This window comes from Heteronotia binoei, chromosome 15, assembly GCF_032191835.1.
Source record: "Heteronotia binoei isolate CCM8104 ecotype False Entrance Well chromosome 15, APGP_CSIRO_Hbin_v1, whole genome shotgun sequence".
NCBI lineage: Eukaryota > Metazoa > Chordata > Lepidosauria > Squamata > Gekkonidae > Heteronotia > Heteronotia binoei.
The window spans coordinates 34946232-34970973 of NC_083237.1; the positions used below are offsets into that span (position 1 = coordinate 34946232).

The 24742-nt window shown below is 48.6% G+C and overlaps 1 protein-coding gene across 1 annotated transcript in view; it reads left to right on the top strand.

Annotated features, from left to right (window-relative positions):
• The window catches only part of LOC132584066 (butyrophilin subfamily 2 member A1-like), a 34895-nt gene extending 19083 nt beyond the window's left edge, over positions 1–15812 (top strand). The window contains exons 8-12 of the mRNA XM_060255858.1: positions 688–714; positions 6247–6273; positions 12909–12929; positions 13088–13114; positions 14481–15812. Coding sequence (XP_060111841.1) covers positions 688–714; positions 6247–6273; positions 12909–12929; positions 13088–13114; positions 14481–15148 — 770 coding nt within the window. The 3' untranslated portion in view covers positions 15149–15812. The remainder of the gene's footprint in view (positions 1–687; positions 715–6246; positions 6274–12908; positions 12930–13087; positions 13115–14480) is intronic.
• The last annotated feature ends 8930 nt before the right edge of the window (positions 15813–24742 follow it).

Below are 24742 nucleotides of genomic sequence, written 5' to 3' on the forward strand. Positions count from 1 at the left end.
GAGGATTGGCTTTATTGGGGTGTGTGGCCTAATATGCAAAGGAGTTCCTGCTGCAAAGAAAGCCCTGATCACTTCAAGCTGTTCCACAAGAATGTTATCAAGTTGGGAAGATTTAAGAAAGGTTGACAAAATGATAAAGAGGCTGAAAGACATCATATTAGAGAAAAGGCTAAAGGTATTAGTTACGTGTGGCCTAGAGGATAGAAAATTAAGGCAGAAAAAAAATGCTTTCACATAATTTTTGGAAAAGAAAAGCAGAAATAAAGTAGAAATATGATTGGAAAAAATATCTGCTCACTGTTGATGTTAACTCTGTAAATATGTAGGTGTGGAACTCAGGGAGTCAATATATGGAAACTGCTGCACCTGAAATCATGAGCACTTAACCAATCTCTTGCACTGCTCACATGAGAGGACATTTGTATCAATCACAAAAATAATATGCAAGCTACTTTAAGTTCTTCAAAAGAGTACAAAGGCAGAATAAAGTTAACGTAAGTGCAATAAAAAGCAATTATGCTGATCTATTTAGAAACGGAAAAGAATCAAGGTCCCTGAAATTTACTAGGTGTTGCCACAATTTTACTTAAACCTAGGTTGTAAATCTCATCTTGGGGAGTTTTATATGTATATGTGAATAAAGTGTAAGAACTCTGATTAGTAATTCTTTTTTCTGTATTATTGTAGACTCAGAAAGACTTACAAGGCAAGCCTGTGAGTATTCTTTAAAACAACAGCATAACTAATCACAAAATGCCCACTATTTTGGTTACATTGCCTCCTGCTACTTTACCTGACGTGAGGAAAGAGGGAAAAGTAGAAAAAAAATGGACAGAAACACAATAAAGTTTTTTAAAAAACCGATTGAAACAGTTCTTGTTGAACTGATGTTGGTAGATACACTCTAGTTTTTGGGCAAAACTCTCTGATAGAAGTTAATTCTACCATAGAGTTTTTGCCCCAAAGCCAGAACATTGCCCCCAATGTGCCTATGTCACTTCTAGGTCATGTAGGCATATTAATTTTTGGCATTCCTCTGTGCTCTCGGTAAATGTACCCCTCATCCCCCACTGGCTACTCCAAGGGACCTGGCAGCCCTATGATGTGTATTGTACTCCAGCAGGGAAATGTCAGAACCAGAAAAGACATTACTTGTGACACTGTGGATCATGATGATAATTGCAATGGTAGCAACATCAAATATCCAAAACTGAGCCAAAGTCATGAATCATGCAGTCATCTCTTGGTTCCTTTGTAAAGATCTATCAACATAGATAATTCGGGGAGGGCGGGATATAAATATACTAAATAAATAAACAAATATGATATAAGCAGACATCTTAAAAAATAAAATTAAAAAATACAGAAAATGGCAGATGCTAGAAGAAGCTAGAAAAAAAGGGCTGGCAGGAAACTGAATGGCATCGTTATAAGCGTGGAAGGCATCACGCCCATATCAACAATTGCCCCCCAAGTCGGAATGAAGAGTCGGACACAAGGTATTGGTATAACTAAGGGCCACTTTATTAAGTATAATAATAAACGGCAAGGGCAACCAGAACTGTGGCCTGGTCAAGGACAGGGGTCTCAACAGACTGCTCCCCTGCCATTAGCGGGTGAGACACCCAGCCCCCAGCCAGAGCTGTGTGGCACAGCTCCCACCAGGCCAGCCCAGCAAGGAGGCAAGCCCCAGAGGCCTCGACCACCAGACGCACATCTCAATGGAAGGCACCCTCTAGTCGAGCCTCCAGGATCGTCTACATTCTCACACCCCAGGTCATCAACCCTAAGGTTGATCCTGTCTAACTTCCCAAAAGGGGGAAGAAGAAGAAGAAGAAGATATTGGATTTATATCCCACCCTCCACTCCGAAGAGTCTCAGAGCGGCTCACAATCACCTTTATCTCCCTCCCCCACAACAGACACCCTGTGAGGTGGGTGGGGCTGGAGAGGGCTCTCACAGCAGCTGCCCTTTCAAGGACAACCTCTGCCAGAGCTATGACTGACCCAAGGCCATGCTAGCAGGTGCTAGTGGAGGAGTGGGGAATCAAACCCGGTTCTTCCAGATAACTGCACACTTAACCACTACACCAAACTGGCTCTCCAGTTTGCTTTCTGGTCCTCCTCTAGCTGCATAGAACCATAAACCCTTAACAACCTGCTAAACTAAAGTGACCAACCTATGTAACAGCACCTCCCTATAGCCAAATCCACAATCCACTGACCTGCTATGTAGGGTAGGCGAACCCCCCCCCCAGCAAACAGCCAATCAGCTGGAGAGCAAAAAATTCCTACCCGGCCCCCCCAACCATGAGGCGACCAGCACTTGCCTACATAACAAACAGGGCAGGTGGGAGGGCCGATCTTCTTCTGGGGACTGAGAAGGGGGTCGGATGGCTCTACCGTTACAATGGCAAAGTCCCGCCCCCTCCTAAGCATGCCCAAACGGGCTGCAAAAGTCCTCCCTTCCCTTCCAGGGAGGCAAATACACTCCTGCAACCTAGCAGCATTGCTGCTGGCTGCTAGAAATGGATTGCACCCCAAGTCGGAACGAAGAGTCGGACACAAGGTATTGGTAAGGACCACTTTATTAAGTATAATAATAAACAGCAAGGACAACCAGAACTTCAGCCTGGTCAGGGCCAGGGGTCTCAACAGACTGCTCTCCTGCCATTAGTGGGTGAGAGACCCAGCCCCCAGCCAGAGCCGTGTGGCACAGCTCCCGCCAGGCCGACCCAGCAAGGAGGCAAGCCCCAGAGGGCCCAACCACCAGACGCACATCTCAATGTAAGGCACCCTCTAGTCGAGCCTCAAGGACAGTCTGCATTCTCCCACCCCGGGTCATCAAACCCCAAGGTTGATCCTGCCAGACCCCTAACTACCCAAAAGGGGAATGCTTTCTGGTCCTCCCCTAGCCGCAGAGTACCATAAACCCAGTAAAAACCTGCCACTACTAAGACCAGGTCTCTACTTAGGCCTTAGCACCCACTGGGAGGCCCAAGGCCACCTGCAGCCCTTGCCGGAGATCTCTCAAGAAAAGCATGTTACCTTTTTCAGAGAGATGCACCCCATCCCCTCTGTAGAGGTCAGAAAATTTCGTAGAAATATCCGGTTGGGGCAGAGAGTGGCCCAACCCCCCTTCCAATGCCTTCCTAATTTCTTTGTTAGCTTTATAACAGGCCCTCTCAATACCTGCAGGATCCCAAGCACTATGCCAAACAAGGCGGGGAATCATGGCTGACCAAACTATAGTGGTCCTGGGCCATCTCTCCCTGATGTACCGAAAATACTCTCGGGCCTGCAAGACTAAAGCCTTGCCTTTTACTAGCCCTAGATCATTCCCTCCCAGGTGGATGATTAAAACCTGAGGAGGAGGGCCTGCATTCCCATGGAATAACAATGGCAGCAGGCCAGGCCACTGAAGACCCCAGCACTCGCGCCATTCGATAGTAACATATTGGCTGAGTCCCAGCTGAGAGCCGACCAAAGTTCTCCAAGCCTGATGTGCAGCCCAAAACACATAGCTGTGTCCACAGATGAGAACTTGGCTCCTCTGGCCAGGAACAACAGCATCTAAAAAGAAAAATTAATACAGTCAAACTAGAAATAAGAACCATAACATTCCAAATACAAACAAATGAAGCTAGGAACTGAGAAAAGGGCAAACATAAGAGTTATAGGCCAATGAGTGCCAATGGCCCAGGTGCTGAATGGAGGGGGAAGGATATCCCAGGCCAGCGGCCGTAGAGGCCACCCCAATTCTATAGAAGTGGGTACCAAACCGCACCCCGGACAACCCTAGCTTGGCTAAAGCCCGGGAAGTCACAGCCTAAAACTGATGCTTTGTCAGCGGGCTGCCGTTAAGGTGACAAAACAAAAACCCCTCATTAGGCCCCCCGAACTGCCAAATAACCAGCCAAAGCAGAAACCGGGAACAACTCAAGCTCAGAACAGGTGCCCAGCTCCAACATGGTCCCTCTTCGATGCTGGTCAGTCTTAAACTGTCGAATGGTAATGACCACCTTACTCTCCACTAACTCTCCACTAACCGCATTGCCAGAAACATCATTTCTGGAGCCTGCCACTAGCTCATAACTCTAAGGGCCCCAAAGAAGGCAGCTAAGGAAGCAGCATGAAACAGTGTGGACTTGAAATAAGATGCACACACTGTGCCCCAAACCCCCTTCAAGCCCCTAAGAATGAGAGGGGAAATAGGTTGCCTCGCATCAGGCCTAGGCCTGGCCTCTCTGGCCCACCCCTCCAGCATCTTTCAAAGATGAAAGTCTGCTGTTTCCACCTTATATCCCAACGCCTTTGGCAAAAGCCAAAGCAGACAGGCATCCTCTAATGGATCGCATGGCCAATCCCTTACCTCTTAGAGAAACACAGTGGCAGGGCAACTGCTCCACTGGGAGGGGCCAAACAATGTGATACCCTACCTCAACCCTAAAGTCCTCAAACTGCCGCACAGCACATTCGTAAGGCTTCCTGGTGCTAGGTGCAATGGCAAGGCCTATCGCTCTGCAGGCCTTGGCTCTCCAATCAGCCATAACTCCTGGGGCATTGGCGCCGGTTCGTGATCGGCATCTGGGGCCAGCTGATGAAACCTCTCCATCCACAGTTCAAATAGGCACCAGTGCCGACCCTGATCCTGCATCCCCCGGAGATAGAACTGATCTCCTGTCTGAACTGCCAAGACCCATGGCTTCTCCTGCAATGTTTACAGCAGACCTGCCCTTGAGAATAGACAATCTGGTTAACATATCTGCCTGAAGTGCCATCTTAGAAGCTTTTCCAGATCCTAAACCTTGTGAGGGAGGAATACCGGACACTCTCTCCAGCGCCAACAGCCTTTGCATAGTAGCTGCATTGACTTCATCCTCACCCTCCTCATCTGAAGAAGATAAAGGCGGTGGTGGCCTTTTTGGCGAGGCCTTAGGGGCCTTTGGCGCAGGCTGCTTACCCTTGGATCTTCCTGTCCCTTTTCTACCAGACATCTTTGCAATGCCAAGGGCAAATAAGACTACACAAAATGAAGCCAAAATGGCCCCATGTTAAACTGCACCTAAGACAGCTGCTCACTACTGAAGAACAGCCCCAGGAAGCTAATATTGCCTGCTTATGTGAATGTTTAGAAGTCAAGGCACAGTGAAAAGAACATGGGGAAATATCCTTGGTTAGAGTGGACAAGACATGTTTAGCCTACATAAAGTTCCCCACATTTTTTAAGGCATTATAGGGAATATGATGGCAACATTCTGATGGTGGCAGCTCATCCTAATATTTAATCTTCATCCCCTGATCCTTTTGAAGCATATAGGATGTAAAGTTAAGTAATGGTATTGTCATTACCAGGGCTTTTTTTGAGCAGGAACGCACGGGAATGCAGTTCTGGCTGGCTTGGTGTTGGGGTGTATGGCCTAATATGCAAATAAGTTCCTGCTGGGCTTTTTCTACAAAAAGCCATGTGAAACAATGGTGATGTCAATGGGTGTGGCCTAAAATGCAAATTAGTTCCTACTGGGCTTTTTGCACATACAAAAAAGATTTGGTCATTACAGTTTTCAGAAATGCAGTGGTATAAATGGCCCTCTGACTTCTCCTTATGGATGAGGGAGGAGATATAGCAGATCCCCTTCCGTAGTCTCTTTCAGATACTCGGGGATTTGCTATGCCATGGAAGTTACTGGAATTTGGGTAGTGGAGATATGATGCTTCTTGCAATGTAATGGAACATGCACAAATGTCTCCAATACTCATGCGGCAATATTGTTTGTGTTAAATACACAGATATCATCTCTGTGTTAGAGCACTATGATGATGCCATTCTTCTATGCTAGTGCAGGCTGTGTCTAATGAATGTCTCTGATGAATGACAGAAATATCTCAGGAAAATATAATCAGATTCTGGAAATTATATAGCACATTCTGAAACATTATTGCCACAGGCAGAACCTCAGATTCACTGCCACATTTTGTCTGTGGCAGAATTCGGCAAAATCCATTCTGCCATATAGCCAGATTAGTTTTCAGTTCATGAAGTAAATATGTGAAATATATTACCACACAATGTACTTAAAATTTGTCAGGTGGCTTTATGTGATTACTGCTTATCCATGCGATGAACTGCAGTTTGTAGAAGTTCTCAGATGATTGTTGTTAAGTGAATTGTTCACACATTTGTGTTTATGTCTTTTTATAAGAACTTTCCTTTCTACTGATTGAAATCATTTTTTTTTTTTGGTAGTCATTGCTGAATTGCAAGAGCGTTGTGGTAAGAGAAGCTATATGGGTTTGATGGATGGGAAAGGGATTGGATTAAGGGATAGAAATAGTGCAAGTGCAAAATCAGATGGGATTCAGCTAGCTTTTTTAAAATCTTGCCCATTTCTCTCTTATTCCAGATCCCATCTGTTATGGCTTTTCTCCATGCAGTTCCCATGCTCCCTTGCATAGCCTTTTCAGATTGCAAAAGAAACCCTTCCCTTTTTCACTAGTGGAAAAGCTGGTTGATCCTACCCATTGGCAGCCACCGGAGCAGTGCTGAGAAATTAGGATTATTTGAATGGGGAGGGTTGTAAAATGTATTTCAAATATAGTTAATACTACTGGTGGGTTCACTATGTATTAGCTTGTATTTTAATCACAAAGTTGGATAAATCTTTGGATACTTAAATCTAGTGACTGGAGCTGTGAATGGGAAAGACAGATCCTTCTACAAACCTGAAAAAAAAGCCCCAGGTTTGCAGAAAAATGTGAAATCTAATAAACCCAAGATACACTGGGAGCTTTAAAAAGCCTGAAAATGATAAATGGAGTGCCTGTAGCTTAAAAAAAAAAGCATATTCCCTCAGTGGCTGTTGCTAGGCAACCCCAGCATTCCATGTTTCAGTTTCTGTGAGTAAAAAGCAGTGGGAGGGGGAGGGACCTTTTCTAGGCCTATTTCGGCCTTTGAGGAAGGACTCACTGGGGCCAGGGCTGACTAGGGTTCCAGTTCCAGGTTGGGAAATTCCTGGAGATTTTGCAGTAGAGTCTGAGGAGGGTAGGGTTTGGGGAGGGGAGAGGTCTCAGATGGAAATAATGCCATAGAGTCCACCCTCCAAAGCAGTCATTTTCTCCAGATCGCTGCTGCCTGGAGGTCAGTTGAAATTATGGGGGATCTCCAGATCCCTCTTGGAAGCTGGCAAACCTAGGCCTGGAAGCAACCTCTCTGTGACTTGATACCAGCCAACTTGTATAACTCAACTAGACCTGGCTGCTTGCTATTCTTCAATAACAACAAACGTATGAAAGCCAGTGTAGTATAGTGGTTAGAACTTCAGAGCAGGGTATGAGACCCAAGTTTACATGTCCAGCTTGCTGTGGAAACTCTCTGGGTGATTTTGGATCAGTCTTATACTTTCAGTCTAATCTACATCACTGGGTTGTTGTGCAGATAAAAATTAGGAGAGGAGAATACTGTAAGGTGTGGAGAAAGTGGGGCATAAATGAGATAAATAAATGGTAAATATAGCAGATAACAGCAAATATAGCAAATATAAGGTAGGTTGGTGAATGCTGAGGAGAGAATGAGGCAAGGAAAGGAACAGGATTTGAGGTTTGTCAGGAGAATGGAAAGAGGAAATAGTGTAGGGAGGGGGATACAGAGGAAAGTGAGGCACCTCCCAAGTTCTTGAGGGTTACCTCCCATGAGCTATAGCTTTCCTATGCAGAGACTGCCTGCGGTGGGCAGCTTAAAATAGAAAGGCAGATAAAGGTAGTGTAATGTACTCAGTGACGAGACGTGTAGAAGGCAACATACTTTATTGCAAGGTACATCACAGAACTGGGCAACGCGGGCTGGGACCCACTTTATATACATTTCTCCCGGAACAGCCCTCTGGCTGGCCAGTCCAATCCTGGCCAGTTGAACTTCCCGCCACTGATCTTGATAGGCGGAGCCTTTTCCCACGCTGCGCAGGGTGACCACGGGACTTCCCCTGGTCGCCCCTGCTGCAAAGCCGCACGGTGTCTTGTTTAAGCCCAAGACACTACACTCCTCCCCCCCAGTCTAAGATACATAATCCTGCAAGTACGCTGGCGCCCTGCGCTCCCGGGTAGATCGCCTCGGGGTTGCTTGCGGCGCGTAAACGGGCCCTGTGGAGGGGATCGCCTCTTGGGGATTCACTCCCGGTGGCTGGCGTGCTGGCTCTGGTTGTGGTTCAGGATCAGCCGGCCCCGGGAGATTGTATGTCGGCAGGCACGGCGCTGGCGGGGCCGCTTCTGGGTTTTCCGTTGCTGGCTCCCTCTCGCTCTCCACCTCGGGCGGCTCCTCCGGCAAGGTGCGATGCCGCAGCTGGTCGATGTGCCTCCTAAGAATTTGCCCCCCTTCTGTCGCTATCTCGTATGATTGGGACCCCGTCACCCTCAGTACCCTGCCGGTTACCCATTCTGGGCCACTTGCAAAGTTCTTCGCATACACTGGATCGCCCGGAAAGAACCCCTGCACTGCTTCCCTGACTTCTGGGGAACCGTGGACGTCAGTGGCTCGGTCCGGGTGTAGCCTATCTAGCCTGGTGGTTAATTTCCTCCCCATGAGCAGTTCCGCAGGACTGGAACCTGTTGTTGGATTGGGGGTGACCCTGTTATGGAACAGGAAGGCTGCGAGGCGGTGTTCCCAGTCCCCTTGAACAATGCGACCCAGGGCCTCTTTGGTGGTTCTTACCATTCGCTCAGCCTGGCCGTTGGTGGCCGGATGGAAAGGGGCGGACCTAATGTGCCTTATGAGGTACCTCCCGATGAACTCCCGGAATTCCCGGGAGGTGAATGCGGTGCCGTTGTCCGTGACCAGGGTATCGGGGATTCTGTGCGTGCAAAAAACCCTCCGCAATGCTCTGACAGCCGCTGCCATGGAGGTAGACCCTACCGGAATCACCTCTAGCCATTTTGTGTAGGCATCGACCAGGATGAAGAATATTTGCCCCTGGTACGGCCTGGCGAAATCTAAATGGAGACATGACCATGGCCGCCTGTGAGATTCCCACCTGTGGACTGGTGCGGAGGGCGGACTCTTGGCATGGTTGGCACCTTCTCACCCACCCCTCTATCTCCTCATCCATACCTGGCCACCACACGTAGCTTCGAGCCAGGGCTTTCATTCTCACAATCCCCAGGTGGGTTTCGTGTAGGGCTTCCAGTACCTGTTTGCGCAAGGGGGGGGAACCACCACCCTGCTGCCCCAGAGTATGCACCCCTTGTGGGTGGATAGTTCGTCCTTCCTGGATGCGAATGGCCTGAACTCACTGTCCACCTTGCCCGTGGGCCACCCCCTCGCCACCCAGTCCGAGACCCATGCGAGGATGCGGTCCCTGCCTGTTGCCCAAGCCACCTCAGCAGCGTGTAGGGGCCGCTCAGGCAGGGATTCAATGAGCATCACCAAGTGGGCCGGGGCGGGATCTGGGTCCATCGAGGGAAGCGGCAGGCGGCTGAGGGCATCCGCGTGCCCCATGGCTCTGCCGGAGCGATGTACTAGTGTGTAAGTGTACGAGTTCAGGAACTGGTTCCACCTCAGGACTCGCTGTGACAAAATTTGGGGGGTCTGACGATCAGGGGCGAGGAGACCCAGGAGCGGCTTGTGGTCCGTGGCGATGGTGAAATGCCTACCATATAGGTAGTCGTTGAATTTGTGCACCCCCGCCACGATTGCCAGGGCCTCCTTATCGATCTGCATGTAGTTGCGCTCCGCCGGAGTCAGAGTCCTAGAGTAGTATGCCACCGGGACTTCCCTCCCGTCCGGGAGTTGGTGTCCCAGAACGGCGCCCACTCTGTACGGGGAAGCATCGCAAGCCAGAATCAGCGGCAGGCCCTCATCAAAGTGGTGAAGCACAGCGTTCGAGATGAGGAGGTCTTTCACCGCCTGGAATGCAGCAGCTTGGCGCTTGCCCCAAACCCACTGGGCTTGCTTGTCCAGCAGCCGGTGGAGCGGATCCGCAATGGCAGCTTTGTGGGGCAAGAACGAATGATAGAAGTTCAATAACCCCAAAAAACTCTGTAGCTCCGCCTTGCACGTGGGGGCTGGGGCTTGGACTATAGCCGTGGTCTTTTCCTCGGTCGGGTGGATTCCTGCCGCATCCACTGTGAACCCCAGGAACTCCACCCGCGGTACTCCCAGCAAGCATTTTTCTTGTTTGACCTTCAGCGCCGCCTCCTGGAAATGGCAGAGAACCTCTCTCAGGTGGCTGCTGAAGTCTCTGGCGTCAGGGGCGGTGATTAAAGCATCGTCAAAAAATGGCTGTACTCCGGGGATTCCTTTAAGAAGAGAGTCCATTATACTCTGGAAGATCCCTGGAGCTACGCTTACCCCGAATTGTAGCCTCCGAACCCTAAAGGCCCCCCGGTGGGTTACAATGGTCTGAGCCTCGGCAGTCTTGGCGTCGACCGGCAATTGCTGGTATGCTTGCGCCAGGTCCAGCTTCCCAAAAATTTTGGACCCTGCTAGTGCCGCTAGTATGTGGCTGACCACCGGGACGGGGTAAGGGTTGTCTTGGAGCGCTTTGTTGATCGTGCACTTAATAAATAAATAAATAATAAATATAGTCAGCGCAGATCCTCACATCCCCATTGGGCTTCACGGGAGTTACTATGGGGGTTTCCCAGGCCGCGGAAGACACAGGTTCTAAAACTCCTTGGGCAGTGAGGCGGTCCAGCTCCGCCTCGATTTTTGGTTTTAAGGCAAACGGGACCCGCCTCACCTTGAGCCAAATCGGTCTGACCAAGGGATCAAGTGGCAGCGTGATGGGCGGCCCTTTGTGACACCCCAGGGACCCATCGAATATTGCTGGGTCATGGCAGATGTCCTCGAAACTGTTCGCCTGCACCTGGTCCACCCCCACTAGCTGGATCCCGAGTGGTTGGAACCAGGCCAGCCCCAAAAGGGTGGTGAGCTGGCGCTTCACCACCAGAATATCCAAGGGTCCCCTAAAACTCCCCCTCTCCACCCGCACCCGGGCCCAGCCCATGATGTGTACCGGGTTTTTCTGAAAATCTCTTAGCACAAAGTCAGCCGGCCTCAGTTGGAGGTGGCGGCAGGGACATAGCTTCCGTAGCGTCTCCTCCAAAATAATGGAGATGGAGGAACCCGAGTCCACCTCCATAAGACAGGGGGCGCCCTCAATGAGGACCGACATTTTGACCTAGTCGGGGGCTGAGAGGGGCAAGTTCAATACCTGTAATCTAATAGACGCTGTCGTGTAAGCTTCGGTAGAATCATGGTGTGCTGTCGGGCGCCTGCGGCTGCTCTTGGCCCAGCACGCCCGCGCGATGTGGCCCATCTTCCCGCAACTACGCAGTCCATGTTGCGGTATGGACAGTCCCGCCTCTCGTGGGGGTCGCCGCAGCTTGTGCATTTGCTCGTAGTGGGCCTTTCCGTTGCTCGTTGTCTTGTGGGGGCCCTTGGGTCCGTCCCTTGTGGCTGACGGAGCTGAAAAGCCTCTTCGTCCTCTGTGCCGCCGGGCGCCATCTCTTCCTGGTGGACTGCCTCTCCACGTAGGTGGCTGTATGCCTTGGTGGCTCTTTCGAAAGCCGTCACCTCGTTGAAGGCTTGTTGGAGGGTGAGCTCTTCCTTGGCGAAGAGCTTCTGCTGCAGCCTTTCGTCTCAGAGGCCCCAGACGAAGCGGTCCCTCAGGGCCTCCTCCCGTTTGTCGAAGTTGCAGTTTCCTGCAATCTGCCAGAGAGCGGCCAGGTAGATGGCCGCTGTTTCCCTGGGCTTCTGATTCCTCTTATGAAAGAGGAATCGGCACGCTACGATGGACGGTTGGGGCGAGAAATGCCCAGTGAGGAGTCGGACGACCTCCCTGTAGGTCCTCTCGGTGAGCTTCACGGGGGCTGAGAGTCCTCGTGTGATCTCGAAGGTCGCCTCTCCGTAGACGCTCAGCAGGACGTCCCTCATGCTGTTGTTGTCGGTGATCATGTTGGCCCGCAGGTAGCACTCGACCCGTTCAGTGTAGGTCTCCCATCTTCCGGGGTGGTCAGGGTTGAACTCGGCAAGATGGCCCGTCGTTACGCTAGGGTTCACCATTGTGGCGGTGGGCGTCTCTGTTTCTTGCGGTCCTGCGCCTTCCTCATCCCCAGCCAGGTAAGCTGCTATCCTCTTGGGAAAAGCCTTCCTAGCCAGATCCCACCTTCATCGCCAGTGTAATGTACTCAGTGACGAGACGTATAGAAGGCAACATACTTTATTGCAAGGTACATCACAGAACAGGGCAATGCAGGCCAGGACCCGCTTTATATACATTTCTCCCGGAACAACCCTCTGGCTGGCCAGTCCAATCCTGGCCAGTCAAACTTCCTGCCACTGATCTTGATTGGCGGAGCCTTTTCCCGTGCTGCGCAGGGTGATCACGGGATTTCCTCTGCTGCAAAGTTGCGCGGTGTCTTGTTTAAGCCCAAGACACTACAGGTAGGTTGGCTGTTGCATGGTAAAAAGATAGGGTTGCCAACTCCAGGTTAGGAAATTGCTGGAGGTTTGGAGGTGAGCCTGGGGATGGTGAGGTTTAAGGAGGGGGCAGAAAGCCATAGACTTCAAGCTTCAAAGCAGCCATAGACTTCAAGCTTCAAAGCAGCCATTTCCTCCAGGGGAACTAGGGCTGCCAGCCTCTAGGTGGGGGCTGGTGATCACCCAGAATTACCACCACTTTCCATATTATAGAAATCAACCCTCCTGGATAAAATGGCTGCTTTGGAGGATGAATTCCGTGTCATTATAGCTTGCTGAGGTCACTTCCATCCCAATGCCTAGCCTTCCCAAGCCTCCACTCCCAAATATCTAGGAATTTCGCAACCCGGAGCTGGCAATCCTGTAGTACACTTATTCTCCACCGAAACATCCCTATTTGAAAATGTTATCAGTAATTGGAATACTTTCTATTTCAGGTAGACTCACGGTTGAACTTGGTAAGCCACAATGCTTTTGGTAACATTTTCTGTACTGGGAAATGATTGTTTATTTAATATTAAGATAAAACGACCTCTTTCTGAGCTGTCCATTGAGTTCATATATAATTTCCTATTTCACATTCTTTCAATTGATTCATTTTTCTTTCTTTTTGGAGATTTCAGAAGAGCTCGGAGTTACGCAGGTAAGAAAGCTATGCGATATTGTAGTTGAAGCCTAATTAGCATTTGTATGATCTCATTTAATATTTTATCATCTAATCCATCCAGTGTGTGTGTGCTTCTCATTTTACTCAGATTTAGAACTCTCCAATTGTTCTTGTTAAATTGCATTTTATTCACACCCACCCACTTTTCTAGTGTGTTTGGATCTTGTTGAATTCTATCTTTGTCTTCAGGTGTGCTCCTCCCAATTCAGTGTCATGTGCAAATCTGATAAGTAGTCTTTCCACTCCATCATCCATATCATTTGTAAAAATACTGAAAGATACCTGGCACAGAACCAAGCCCTATGGCACCCCATTGAATGCCTTCCTCCAATCAGATGAAATGCCATTAACAGCAACCAGTTCCCAATCAACCTAATTATCCTAGAGTCCAGTCCACAGTCCTCCAGTTTACTCATCAGAATATCTTGATGAACCCTGTCAAAAACTTTCCTGAAATCCAGGTAAATAACATCAATGACATACCCACTTGATCAAAAAAGGAAATGAGGTATGTTTAGTAGGACTTGTTTGTGACAAATCCATGCTGACTTCCCCAGATCACCAAGTTGTCCTTCAGATGCTCACAGACTTGACCCCCTTTAAAATCAAATCCAATATCTTCCCTGGGACAGAGGTCAGACTGACTGGCCTGTAGTTTCCTGGGCCATCCTTCCTTCCTTTTTTTAAGATTAGGATAATATTCACCCTTCTTCAGTCTTGTGACATATCTCTTGTCCCTCAAGAAGTCTTGAAGATGATGGATAAAGACTCTGAAGGCTCTCTAGAAAATCCCTTGAGCACTCTTGGGTGCACACCAGAAGATGTGTAATCATCCAGTGCAGCCAGGTGCTTCTCAACAACCTCTTTGTTCATGTCAACTAGCAGTCTGGACACCGTACCTTGCATACTACTGTATCTAGATAAGCCTCTTCTTCAGGGGAAAAAACTGAGACAAAATAGACATTGAGTCTTTCTGCTTTCTCTGTCCTCTGTCAGAGTTCTCCACTTTCATCCAATAGCAGGTCTATTGCCTTTTACCTTGTGTTTGGTCCTCACAAAGCTGAAGAAGCTTTTATCATTGTAGCAACACTAGTGAGCCTCAGATCATTCTGAGCTTTAGCCTCTCTGATGGCTTACCTACATTTCCTAGCAACCCTCAGATACTCTTCTGTAGAAGTATGTTTTTGTATGAAAATGTCATGGTAAAAAACTCCTGATGCACCTGATGATATACTTTGAATGAGAAAATACTAGTTGTAGCTTGTTATTGTTGCTGTCACTGGTCCTGCTGGTGGTGGTGATGATTGATAATAATGATTCCCCCCCCTTCCCTTCCCTACAGCTGCTGTCACCTTGGATTCACATTTTAAACATCCTGTGCTCACCATCAGTGAGGATCAAAAAACGGTCTTTGTTAAGCCTAGCAAGACTGAGCAAGAAATTGCTCTTTCTGGAAATCCTGTTGTAGTGGCAAAGGAGGCTTATGCCTTTGGGAAGCACTATTGGGAGGTGAAAGTAGATGACTTGATGGACTGGGAGTTAGGGGTGATGACTGAAGCTCAGAGGGACAAAAATAAAACTGAGACATTTGAGAAGCCCCTGGAGAAAGAAAGCTGGACTCTAAAAAGTCTTGGGGGAGATTTTTTTTCTAATCAAAATAAAATTGAAAAGAAAGAAGTCCCCCATTCACTGATTGGCATATTCCTGGATCAAGAAGAGCAAAACATCACATTTTATAATGCAAATTTGATGTTCCTTATAAAATCTATTCCCATTCAGTCAACTGGGAAGTTGTATCCATTTTTAAGTTTTGGGAAAGCTCATGAAATTGGCAAAGAGAAATCACTACAGATAGCCCATATCAGGGTACCTACTCCCTTTAAGAACCCTTTAGCAAAAGATATTAATCAAAGCTTGCTATCAGAGGATGCCATAAATTCATCCAGAGAAGGGACAAGGAGCAATAAGGAAAATAAATCACTAAAGAAGAAAAAAAATGAACTAAAATAATTTCCACAAACTCAAATGTACTACATTTGCCTTCCAAATGATAAAAAAAATAAAAAACGGATATATTATGTGTCTAAGAAACATGTATTTTAAAAGATCAAGAACATATATTAAATTGCAAAAGATTAGAGGTTATATATAAGGTATTGCAATATATATTAATAACCAAAGTTCGGAAGTTCATACACTCCACATACACTCCAAATAATAGAAAAAATATGATTTTTTTGATTTTAAAAAAACTTTGAAGAAGGATAGATTTTAATTTTTGGAGATATGACTTCAAAAAAGACAGATCTAAGAAGGAGGAACTACTCCCCCCCCAAAAAAAAATTAAATTCAAATGTATGAGAATTCTTGAACTGGAAGATGTTTGGCAAACATTTTATACAGATGAAAGAGATTTTGTATATTCTTTCAACAGGCAACAATCATATTCAATAATAGACATGTGTTGAATATCAAAAACTTTAATTACCAGAGTTGGAAAAACAGAGATTTGTTCAATTTACCCTCAAAACATAGATTGAAGATTTTTGGCTCTATATCTCTTTTTACATCTCCAGCCTATGTCCTTTACATCCATACAAATGTATATAATTTCCTTTTTAGTATCAAAATAACTCCCCCCCCCCTTTGAGAGAAATAAAGGTTTTGCCTGTATTACTTCTGGACTCCTTGTTCCTCACAAGTGGTCAAGATTATTCCTTCTGAAATTCCAAGAAGGGGGAAAGTGACAAGTACAATCACAAAGCACCTTTGGAAGACAGTGGTGCCTTTGTAATCACATTAGTACAATTTCTCTCATAGAAGGCAGTCTCAGAATTCACAAAATAGTTTAGGTCAGTTGATCAATATTTTTCTGGCCACTTAGTTATCTGAATTTACTTTGAGATTGGCAATGAAGGGAAATGGCCCTCAAATTCTGGGAAAAATCAATAATATGCTACCACAAAGAAATATTGGGTTTTTATTAATGGTTATATACCCTTAATACAAGCCATCTCTGCTGTCCTGTCAATACACCCATTACAATGGGACTTAAGCAACTTTGCTGCTGGTGAAGAAGAGTGGAAGATAGCGATTACCCCAAAATTTCATACTTCAGATCTTGGAGCCTTGTGAAGAAAAAGCATGACAGACAAGAGCTGCAGTGTGGTGAACCACTAGGTAAGATTGAGCAAAAAAGAAACCAAACCTGTCTGGATCCAACCAGACAACTAATATAGTCATGCAGACATTGTCATATATGTATGCATTTGCATGACAATGGATACAGAAAAAAAATGTAAATATTTCACTGATCACCACTTATTTTGATTTGCACATATCCTTTTGTTACCTGTCTTGAATTTCCAGGGTATGGTGAACTGTAGATCTAAAATGAATGGATGGACAATGCAAGAACACATCTAATCTCTTATAGGCACCCACAATTCCCAGATTTCTCTTTTCAAAATGGATCATTTACTTGGAACCACTGTGCAAAGTCCATGTGGGAAGATACCACATGGTGGCTACCATCCATAGGGTTCCTTCCTATGCTTATTACTAGAACAGTTAGAAAAGGTGGCTCCTGCAGCATTATTATTTTCAATTTTAGTTTATTTCAATTTATATCCCGCCCTTCCTACCAAAGTGGCTCAGGGTGACTCACAACATATAAGATCTAACATAAATTTTAGATTTAAAATACATCAAGTTACAGCAGTTAAAACAGTAAAATAATAAAACAAGCGATGTCAGACGTTGGAACTTCAAACTAGAATGAATCATTTTGTTTCAAAATAATCCATTTATTTGAGAACCAGTGGTCTGGCATAGAAGCAGGTTGAGTTTGATACATTCCAAGGTTACCCTTGGGTTTTTGTAGAATACAGAAAGTATAACAATAAAACCATTCTCACACCCAGAGAGACAGTTGTCTGTTCCCATACCTCCTTATCTTGTTCCCAGGAAGGAACCCCGCTGGTTACCTTGGGCATGCCATCTTCAAAGGCTTAAGGCGCTGGGAACTGTCAAGGGAGGAATTCCTCTCTTGTGGTTTACAACCATCCCTCTCTGTTTGAAATGCACATTTTTATTTCTAGGGTTAGTAACAGCAGACAACATGGCGTTAGTTAGGTCAAGAGAACTCATCTAAGCAAAGCATATTTTAAGGCAAGTTACAATGTCTGACATACTGCCCCCCCCTAAGCTCCTGCTCAGGGTTTGTTTGGGTGCAGTAGGTAAAATTTCTTCAACAGTTGGGGGGCCCGTAGGTCGGTGGACTTGACCCACTCATCGCAACTACTGGGGAAGTACTTCCAGCGCACCAGGAAGTATAGAACCCCCCTCTGGACCCTGGAGTCCAGGATTTCCTGCACCTCATGGTGGCTCTGGCCCTTCACTTGAATAGGAGGTGGCTCTGGAGGGTGGGGGTGCCAAGACGTGGCTCCAGGATCCTTGCGAAGAAGGCTGCAATGAAAAACAGGGTGGATCTTACTAAACATCTTGGGTAATTCCAATTCCACTGTCACTTTGTTGATCACCCTTTTGATTTTAAATGGCCCCCAAAATTTGTAAGCTAGCTTCCTACATGCCTGGGGCAGGGGGAGGTTTTTGGTTGACAGGAATACACTCTCCCCTTCCTTGAACTCCCACTGTTGAGAGTGTTTCTTGTCGAATTGTGCTTTGTAGTCTCTTTTTGCGGCCTCGAGGTTTTCTTGGATCACCTCCCAACCCTTCCTCACTCCTTCCCACCACTGCCGGCAGGAGCTAGGTGGCGAGGCTTCCTCTGCCGGTGGCAGCGTTGGGAAGGGCCTCCCCTCGTAGCCATTTACTATTTGAAAAGGGGAGGCTTTGGTCGAACTGTGCAGGCTGTTGTTGTAGCCATATTCTGCAAAGGGTAATAGCTCGACCCAGTTGGACTGTTGGTAGTTAATGTAGCATCGCAGATACTGCTCCAGAAGCCCATTCAACCTCTCCGTCTGTTTGAGGGTGATAGGCAGAGCTCAGCCCCTATTCTATTCCAGCCATCTTACAGAACTCCCGCCAAAAGTTGGCAACGAATTGCGGGCCGCGGTCGCTAATGGCCTTCTCGGGAAAGGAGTGGAGTCTAACCACGTGTTGGAAGAATAGATGCGCTAGCTTTTTAGCTGTGGGGAGTTGTTTGCACGGTATAAAATGCGCTTGTTTGGAAAAGGTGTCCACCACCACTAAAATCACCATTTTCCCTTGCGAGGGGGGCAACTCTACTATGAAGTCCATCGACACTACTGCCCACGGCCTGGAGGCGGTGGGTAGGGGTTGGAGCAGCCCCGGCGGCTTCCCTCCCCGTCTCTTAGCCATGATACAAGTGGGGCACGACCCTACGAATTCTGAAATATCTTTCTTCATTTGAGGCCACCAGAATTGCCGATTCACCAGGTGTAAGGTTTTCACGTACCCAAAATGCCTGGCTATTCTACTGCAGTGGCAGTGCTGTAATATTTCTTGTCGGAGGCTTTTGGGGACGTAGAATTTCCCATCCTAGTACCAGAAGCCTCCCTCCCCCTTCTCTATGTTCTCTGGTCTTTCTTCTCCCTCCTTTTCCGCCTTCTCCCTTAGTCTTCTGCTCCCCCAAGGCTCGGGCGGTCCCGTTTGCTTCCCAGATCGGGTGGTCACTCCCCCCGCTACGACCGAGGGTGGAATGAGCGAGTCAATGACTTTGTCTCATTGGCTCTCGTGCTGGGGCAGGCGTGATAGAGCGACTGCCAAAAAGTTTCTCGAGCTGGGGATGTGTTTTAGCACGAAGTCAAATTTGGCGAAGAACCTTGCCCAGCGGATTTGTTTGGCTGTTAGCTTCGACCACCCCGTTAGGGCTTCTAGGTTCTTATGATCTGTCCAGATCTCGAATGGGACTTGGGCCCCTTCTAACCAGGACCTCCAGGTCTTTAATGCGTAGGTCACAACAAAAGCTTCTTTGTCCCATACTGACCAATTTCTCTGTTTGTTTGAGAATTTACGGGACATGTACGCACAGGGCCTGAGTCTCCCTTCTTCATCCTTCTGCATTAATATTGCTCCGACGGCTACATCGGAGGCGTCACATTGCACCACGAAGGGTTTTAGCTCATTGGGGCCAGCACGGGTTCGCTCGTGAACATCCTTTTCAATTTTTCGAATGCTGCTTGGCATTGCAGGGACCAGGGAAGGCGTGCCCCGGGTCTCTTTGCCTCGGCCCCTTTCCCCTTCGTCTTTAGCAGGTCGGTTAGGGGCAGCATCACCTGGGCGAACCCCTTAATGAACCCCCTATAAAAATTTGCAAATCCGATGAAAGATTGTAGCTGCCGTCGGGTTCTTGGGGCTTCCCAATCCAGCACTGCTTGGATTTTTGCTGGGTCCATCGCTAAACCCTCCCCCGAGACCCGGAACCCCAAGTAGTCTAGTTCCGACTGGTGGAATTCACATTTAGACAATTTGGCGAACAGTTTATTTTGGTTGAGAGTGGTCAGTACTTTTCGAACCAAAGGCACATGGGACTCTAGGTCCTTGGAATAAATAATGATGTCATCCAGGTACACCCCCCCCTTGTACAGGTACTCTCTCAACACTTCGTTTATAAAATTCATAAACACCCCCGCGCCCCCTACAACCTGAAAGGCATCACTCAGTATTCAAACTGCCCCATTGGGGTGTTAAACACGGTTTTCCACTCATCCCCCTCCTTAATCCTGACCCGAAAATAAGCATCTCTGAGATCAAGCTTGGTAAAGACCTGCCCTTCTGATACTGTGCTCAATAGATCCTTGATTAGGGGGATGGGGTATGCATTAGACATTGAAATCCCATTAATCCCGTAAAAGTCTGTGCAAAGTCTCAAGCTTCCGTTCTTCTTCTTCCGGAAGAGGACTGGAGCGGCGTGTGGGGCTGTAGCGGGTCTTATAAAGCCCCTTTTTAAGTTCTTGTCTATGAATTTCCTCAGCTCTTCCTTCTCCGCCCACCCCATCGAATACAGTTTGGCGTGGAAGCTCCTGCCCCGGGATTAGTTCAATTGCACACTCTGTGTCCCGATGGGGTGGCAGTTCGTTGGCTTCCTCCTTGCTAAATACGTGCCTTAGGTCCCGGTACTCTTTGGGGATGGATCTGATCTCTTCCACAGTCACACAATTTTTTTGTTCTGCGGAGGGGGGTTGGGGCCCCATTCTTCCTGCCAGTGGTGGTGATTGCACCGCCAATCGGTGAAATCTATCATTTGGGCCTCCCACTGTATGTCCGGTTGGTGCCGGGCCAGCTATCTGATCCCCACAACTACGTCGAAGGAAGACGAAAATCACCACCCCACCAGTGGCCCAAGGTCCCGACCGGCATCTCTTGGGTTTCTTCGGTGCACGGTTTACCCCTCATCGCTGTCCCGTCCATCTGTTCAAATTGTATGGGGTGGGGGACCGGGACCTTGGCTAACCCTAGAGCCTTCCACCAAGCGGGGGTAATGATCTCCCGGGTGCAGCCCGAGTCGATTAAAGCTCGGGTGTGCATGAACCTCTTCAATTTGGGGTTCAACAAAGTTACGGGCATAAATAGTAGTCCCCCCGTTATTCTCACCCTCAGTGGTGCCATCAGCTCCACGACCTGCCGCTCAGCACCCATCAATGCAGTTTGCTGTCGTTTCCCGCCGACTCCGGATCCCACGACTCCTCTCCCGAGTCCTCGACCATTATAATATCCTTGTCAAGCGCCATGGACGTGGCGACGTTACCCCGACTGGGTTCCTTGGGCTTGCTTCCGGTCTTCTTTGGGCCCCCGGCGGTGGTTTTCGGTGTCGGGGGGGAGCCCGTGGTTTTTCGGGGCAATTAACAGCCAGATGCCCGGGGTCACCGCATTGGAAGCATCGCCTCCCGGAGGTTGGCGCCGGGCCGGTCCCCGCGACCGCTGGCTTTTTTGCCTCTGGCTTCGTGGCGGCCTTCGGTGTCTGCCCCCCTTTCCCGGCCTGCTGCTGCTGTCGGCGGATCACGACATGCTGCAGGTTGGTCTCCACTTCTCCGGCTAACTGGATCCATCCCACCAACTTCTCGGGTTGCCCTTGTTGGTAGCAGCGGTTGAGGATGCTTGCATTAAGGCCGTTCTGGAAGGCCTCGTACTTCATGTGCTCACTCCAACCTCTCACTTTGGCACAGTGGGATTGGAAGTCTGCGGCGTACTCATGGATCATTCTCAACCCTTGCTCTATCCCTTGCAGGGCGGCCAGGGCCTTCACCTCTTGAAGGGGTCCCTGTACTGCCGTAGCATCACCTGCAGGAATCCTGCAACTGTAGTTAGCGCCGGGCGTCGGGTGGCGTAGATGCTCACGTACCACTTCCTCGTGGCGCCCTTCAGTTTGGAGGATAGGTAGTCAACCCGGCTTGCCTCGTTTGGGAAAGTTACCCCCCAATGCGTCATAAAGCTGTTGCACTGGATGGTGAAGTACTCCACTTCCTCTGGGTCCCCGTCGAAAGTGATTTGTAGCTCTCGGCCCCGGGCGCCGTCCCACGGCGCCAGAGCGTGGGGTGCCGCCGATCCCACTGGCCACCCCGGCGGGGGTGCGGGCAGTGGTCCCAAGGCAGGAGCTGGTGCCAGGGCCCCGATCGGCACGGGTTGTTTGCGTGGCTGCCCCGCTGGCGCTCCGGGTTCGCCTCCCGCCGGGGGGTTCTTGGGTCGCTCCTCGCATCTGTTCCCGGATCGCGTCCAGTTGTCTCTGTAGCTCCCGGGTGATCTGCATATGACTGGCTTGGACCTTGTTGTGGATCTCTCTCACCCATATGACATCTCATGGCGGAGCAAGCTCGCCTCCTCACCCCCCCTCGGGACCTGGCCTTCGTCTTCCTCTGGGTCTTCAATCGGGTCGGTTCTCGCTGCTGCGTCGTCCCCCTCAGCTCCGGTGCCCCCCAGTAGGTTGGTGAAGCGCCCGGTGGCTTCGTCCATCAGGGCCGTCAAGGTGCGCGGCTTCCACTGCTTCGAGGTGTAGAGGAGCATGGAAAAGTGCACGGGAGACTTCGCTCTCCTGCGGGTTACGGTCACCCCCTTCGGGATGCTCGACTCTTCAACTGGTTTGGTGGGCTGTCCGTTATCTGGTGCCTTGGTGGCCATCCAGCCTAAGTTACCAGTTCGGATAAGCTCCAAAAATGTTCAAACTCAAAATGTCAGATGTTGGAACTTCAAACAAGAATGAATCATTTTGTTTCAAAATTAATCCATTTATTTGAGAACCAGTGGTCTGGGATAGAAGCAGGTTGAGTTTGATACATTCCAAGGTTACCTTTGGGTTTTTGTAGAATACAGAAAGCATAACAATAAAACCATTCTCACACCCAGAGAGACAGTTGTCTGTTCCCATACCTCCTTATCTTGTTCCCAGGAAGGAACCCCACTGGTTACCTCGGGCATGCCATCTTCAAAGGCTTAAGGCGCTAGGAACTGTCAAGGGAGGAATTCCTCTCTTGTGGTTTACAATCGTCCCTCTTTGTTTGAAATGCACATTTTTATTTCTAGGGTTAGTAACAGCAGACAACATGGCGTTAGTTAGGTCAAGAGAACTCATCTAAGCAAAGCATATTTTAAGGCAAGTTACAATGTCTGACAAGCGATCTATCAGAATACTACACTACAACCTTCTATAGAGTTTCCAATGCCAGTTAGTTATAGGTCAGCCGGAAGAGGGCTGTCTTACAGGCCCTGCGGAACTGGCCAAGGTCCCGCAGGGCCCTCACCTCTTCCGGCAGCTGGTTTCACCAGTAAGGAGCCGTTACAGAAAAGGCCCTGTCCCTGGTGGATTTATTGTGTTCATTAGCCCTTCTCTCTTCCTACATTCCATGTATCCTCTTAAGGATAGATTATTTGTCTACTGGCCACCTAGTTTCCCAGTGGGCATCCTTTGTTAGCTGGCAGAAGTACTCTCAGATGTGGAGCTGGAGACTCCTAGACTGATATTTTGGAAGGACTTCAACATTCATGCCAAGGATACCACAACAGGACTGGCCCAGGATTTAATAGCTTCTTTGACTGCTTTGGGCATCTCTTGAACTGTGACAGACCTATCACACTAAAGAGCAAATCATGGACCTAATCTCTTGCACTGTGCTGTTGAGGGAAGGCTTGGTTTCAGGGTTGGGGATTTAACCTGAAGCATGGTCAGACAATTATCTATGCAAGAAAAAGGAAAAAGACCCCCAGCATGTAAATTGCAAGGGAAAGTAAGAACACCGAGGTTAACCATCAGAAACTATATTTGTATATGTTAAAATAATATATATGCATATGTTAAAATACGTTAAAATAAAACTTTTATATTTATAACTTTTCAGTGTGTGTTCCATTTGTTAAATAAATCACCTTTTTTACACTGAGTCAATTATAAATTTGGTGGTAATGGCTGAGACATGCAAAATTATGCATGTAGGTATTCTACAAGATTTAAAGCAACAAAGTGCTTATTTTGCATGTGCTTGCAGACATCCTATAGATCACACAATAAATATGAACTGTAAGTTACAAAAGCAAATAATTGTAAACTACCGTATTTTTCGGACTATAAGACGCACTCCCCCCCAAAAAAAAAGTGGGGGGGGGAAGTGTGTGCGTCTTATGGTCCGAAGGTACGTACCTTCGGGGGGGCGATCCGCTGCCTCTTCCTCTGATCTGGCACTTCCCCCGCGCCTGCCTGCCTGGCTCCATCTTCTTCAGGCAAGTGCTGGGATCGCTCCACGTGGCCCCACCGCAAACCCAGTGCTTCGCAAGCGCCGGCTGCGGAGGGGGCAGTGTGCTTGCTCCTTGCCTGTGTGCCTAGCTTCAGCTGTGATGTTTAAAGCAAGTGCTGGGATCGCTCCCTCCGCCCTCCGATCCCAGCGCTTGCTTTAAACATCACAGCTGAAGCTAGGCACACAGGGACAGAGGAAGCACCCGCCCCCTCCGCAAACCCAGCGCTTTGCGAGCGCCGGCTGTGGAGAGGGCAGCGTGCTTTCTCCCTGCCTGTGTGCCTAGCTTCAGCTGTGATGTTTAAAGCAAGCGCTGGGATCGGAGGACGGAGGGAGCAATCCCAGTGCTTGCTTTAAACATCACAGCTGAAGCTAGGCACACAGGGACAGAGGAAGCACCCGCCCCCTCCGCAAACCCAGCGCTTTGCGAGCACCGGCTGTGGAGAGGGCAGCATGCTTTCTCCCTGCCTGTGTGCCTAGCTTCAGCTGTGATGTTTAAAGCAAGCACTGGGATCAGAGGGTGGAGGGAGTGATCCCAGCGCTTGCTTTAAACATCACAGCTGAAGCTAGGCACACAGACAAGGAGCAAGCACGCTGCCCCCTCCGCAGCTGGCGCTTGCAAAGCGCTGGGTTTGTGGTGGGGCCACGTGGAGCGATCCCAGCGCTTGCCTGAAGAAGATGGAGCCAGGCAGGCAGGCGTGGGGGAAGCGCCAGATCAGAGGCAGAGGCAGCGGATCGCCCCCCAGGAGGAAGGTGCGTCCTATCCTCCGGAGCACCTTATGGTGCGAAAAATATGGTAAGTGTCCAGTATTATATCATGCTCAGTCAGACTTCCAGAAAACTTTATAAAGAGCTGCTGGACATAGTGGGACTTCAATATTCTAGTAGTTGATCACATCTGAAT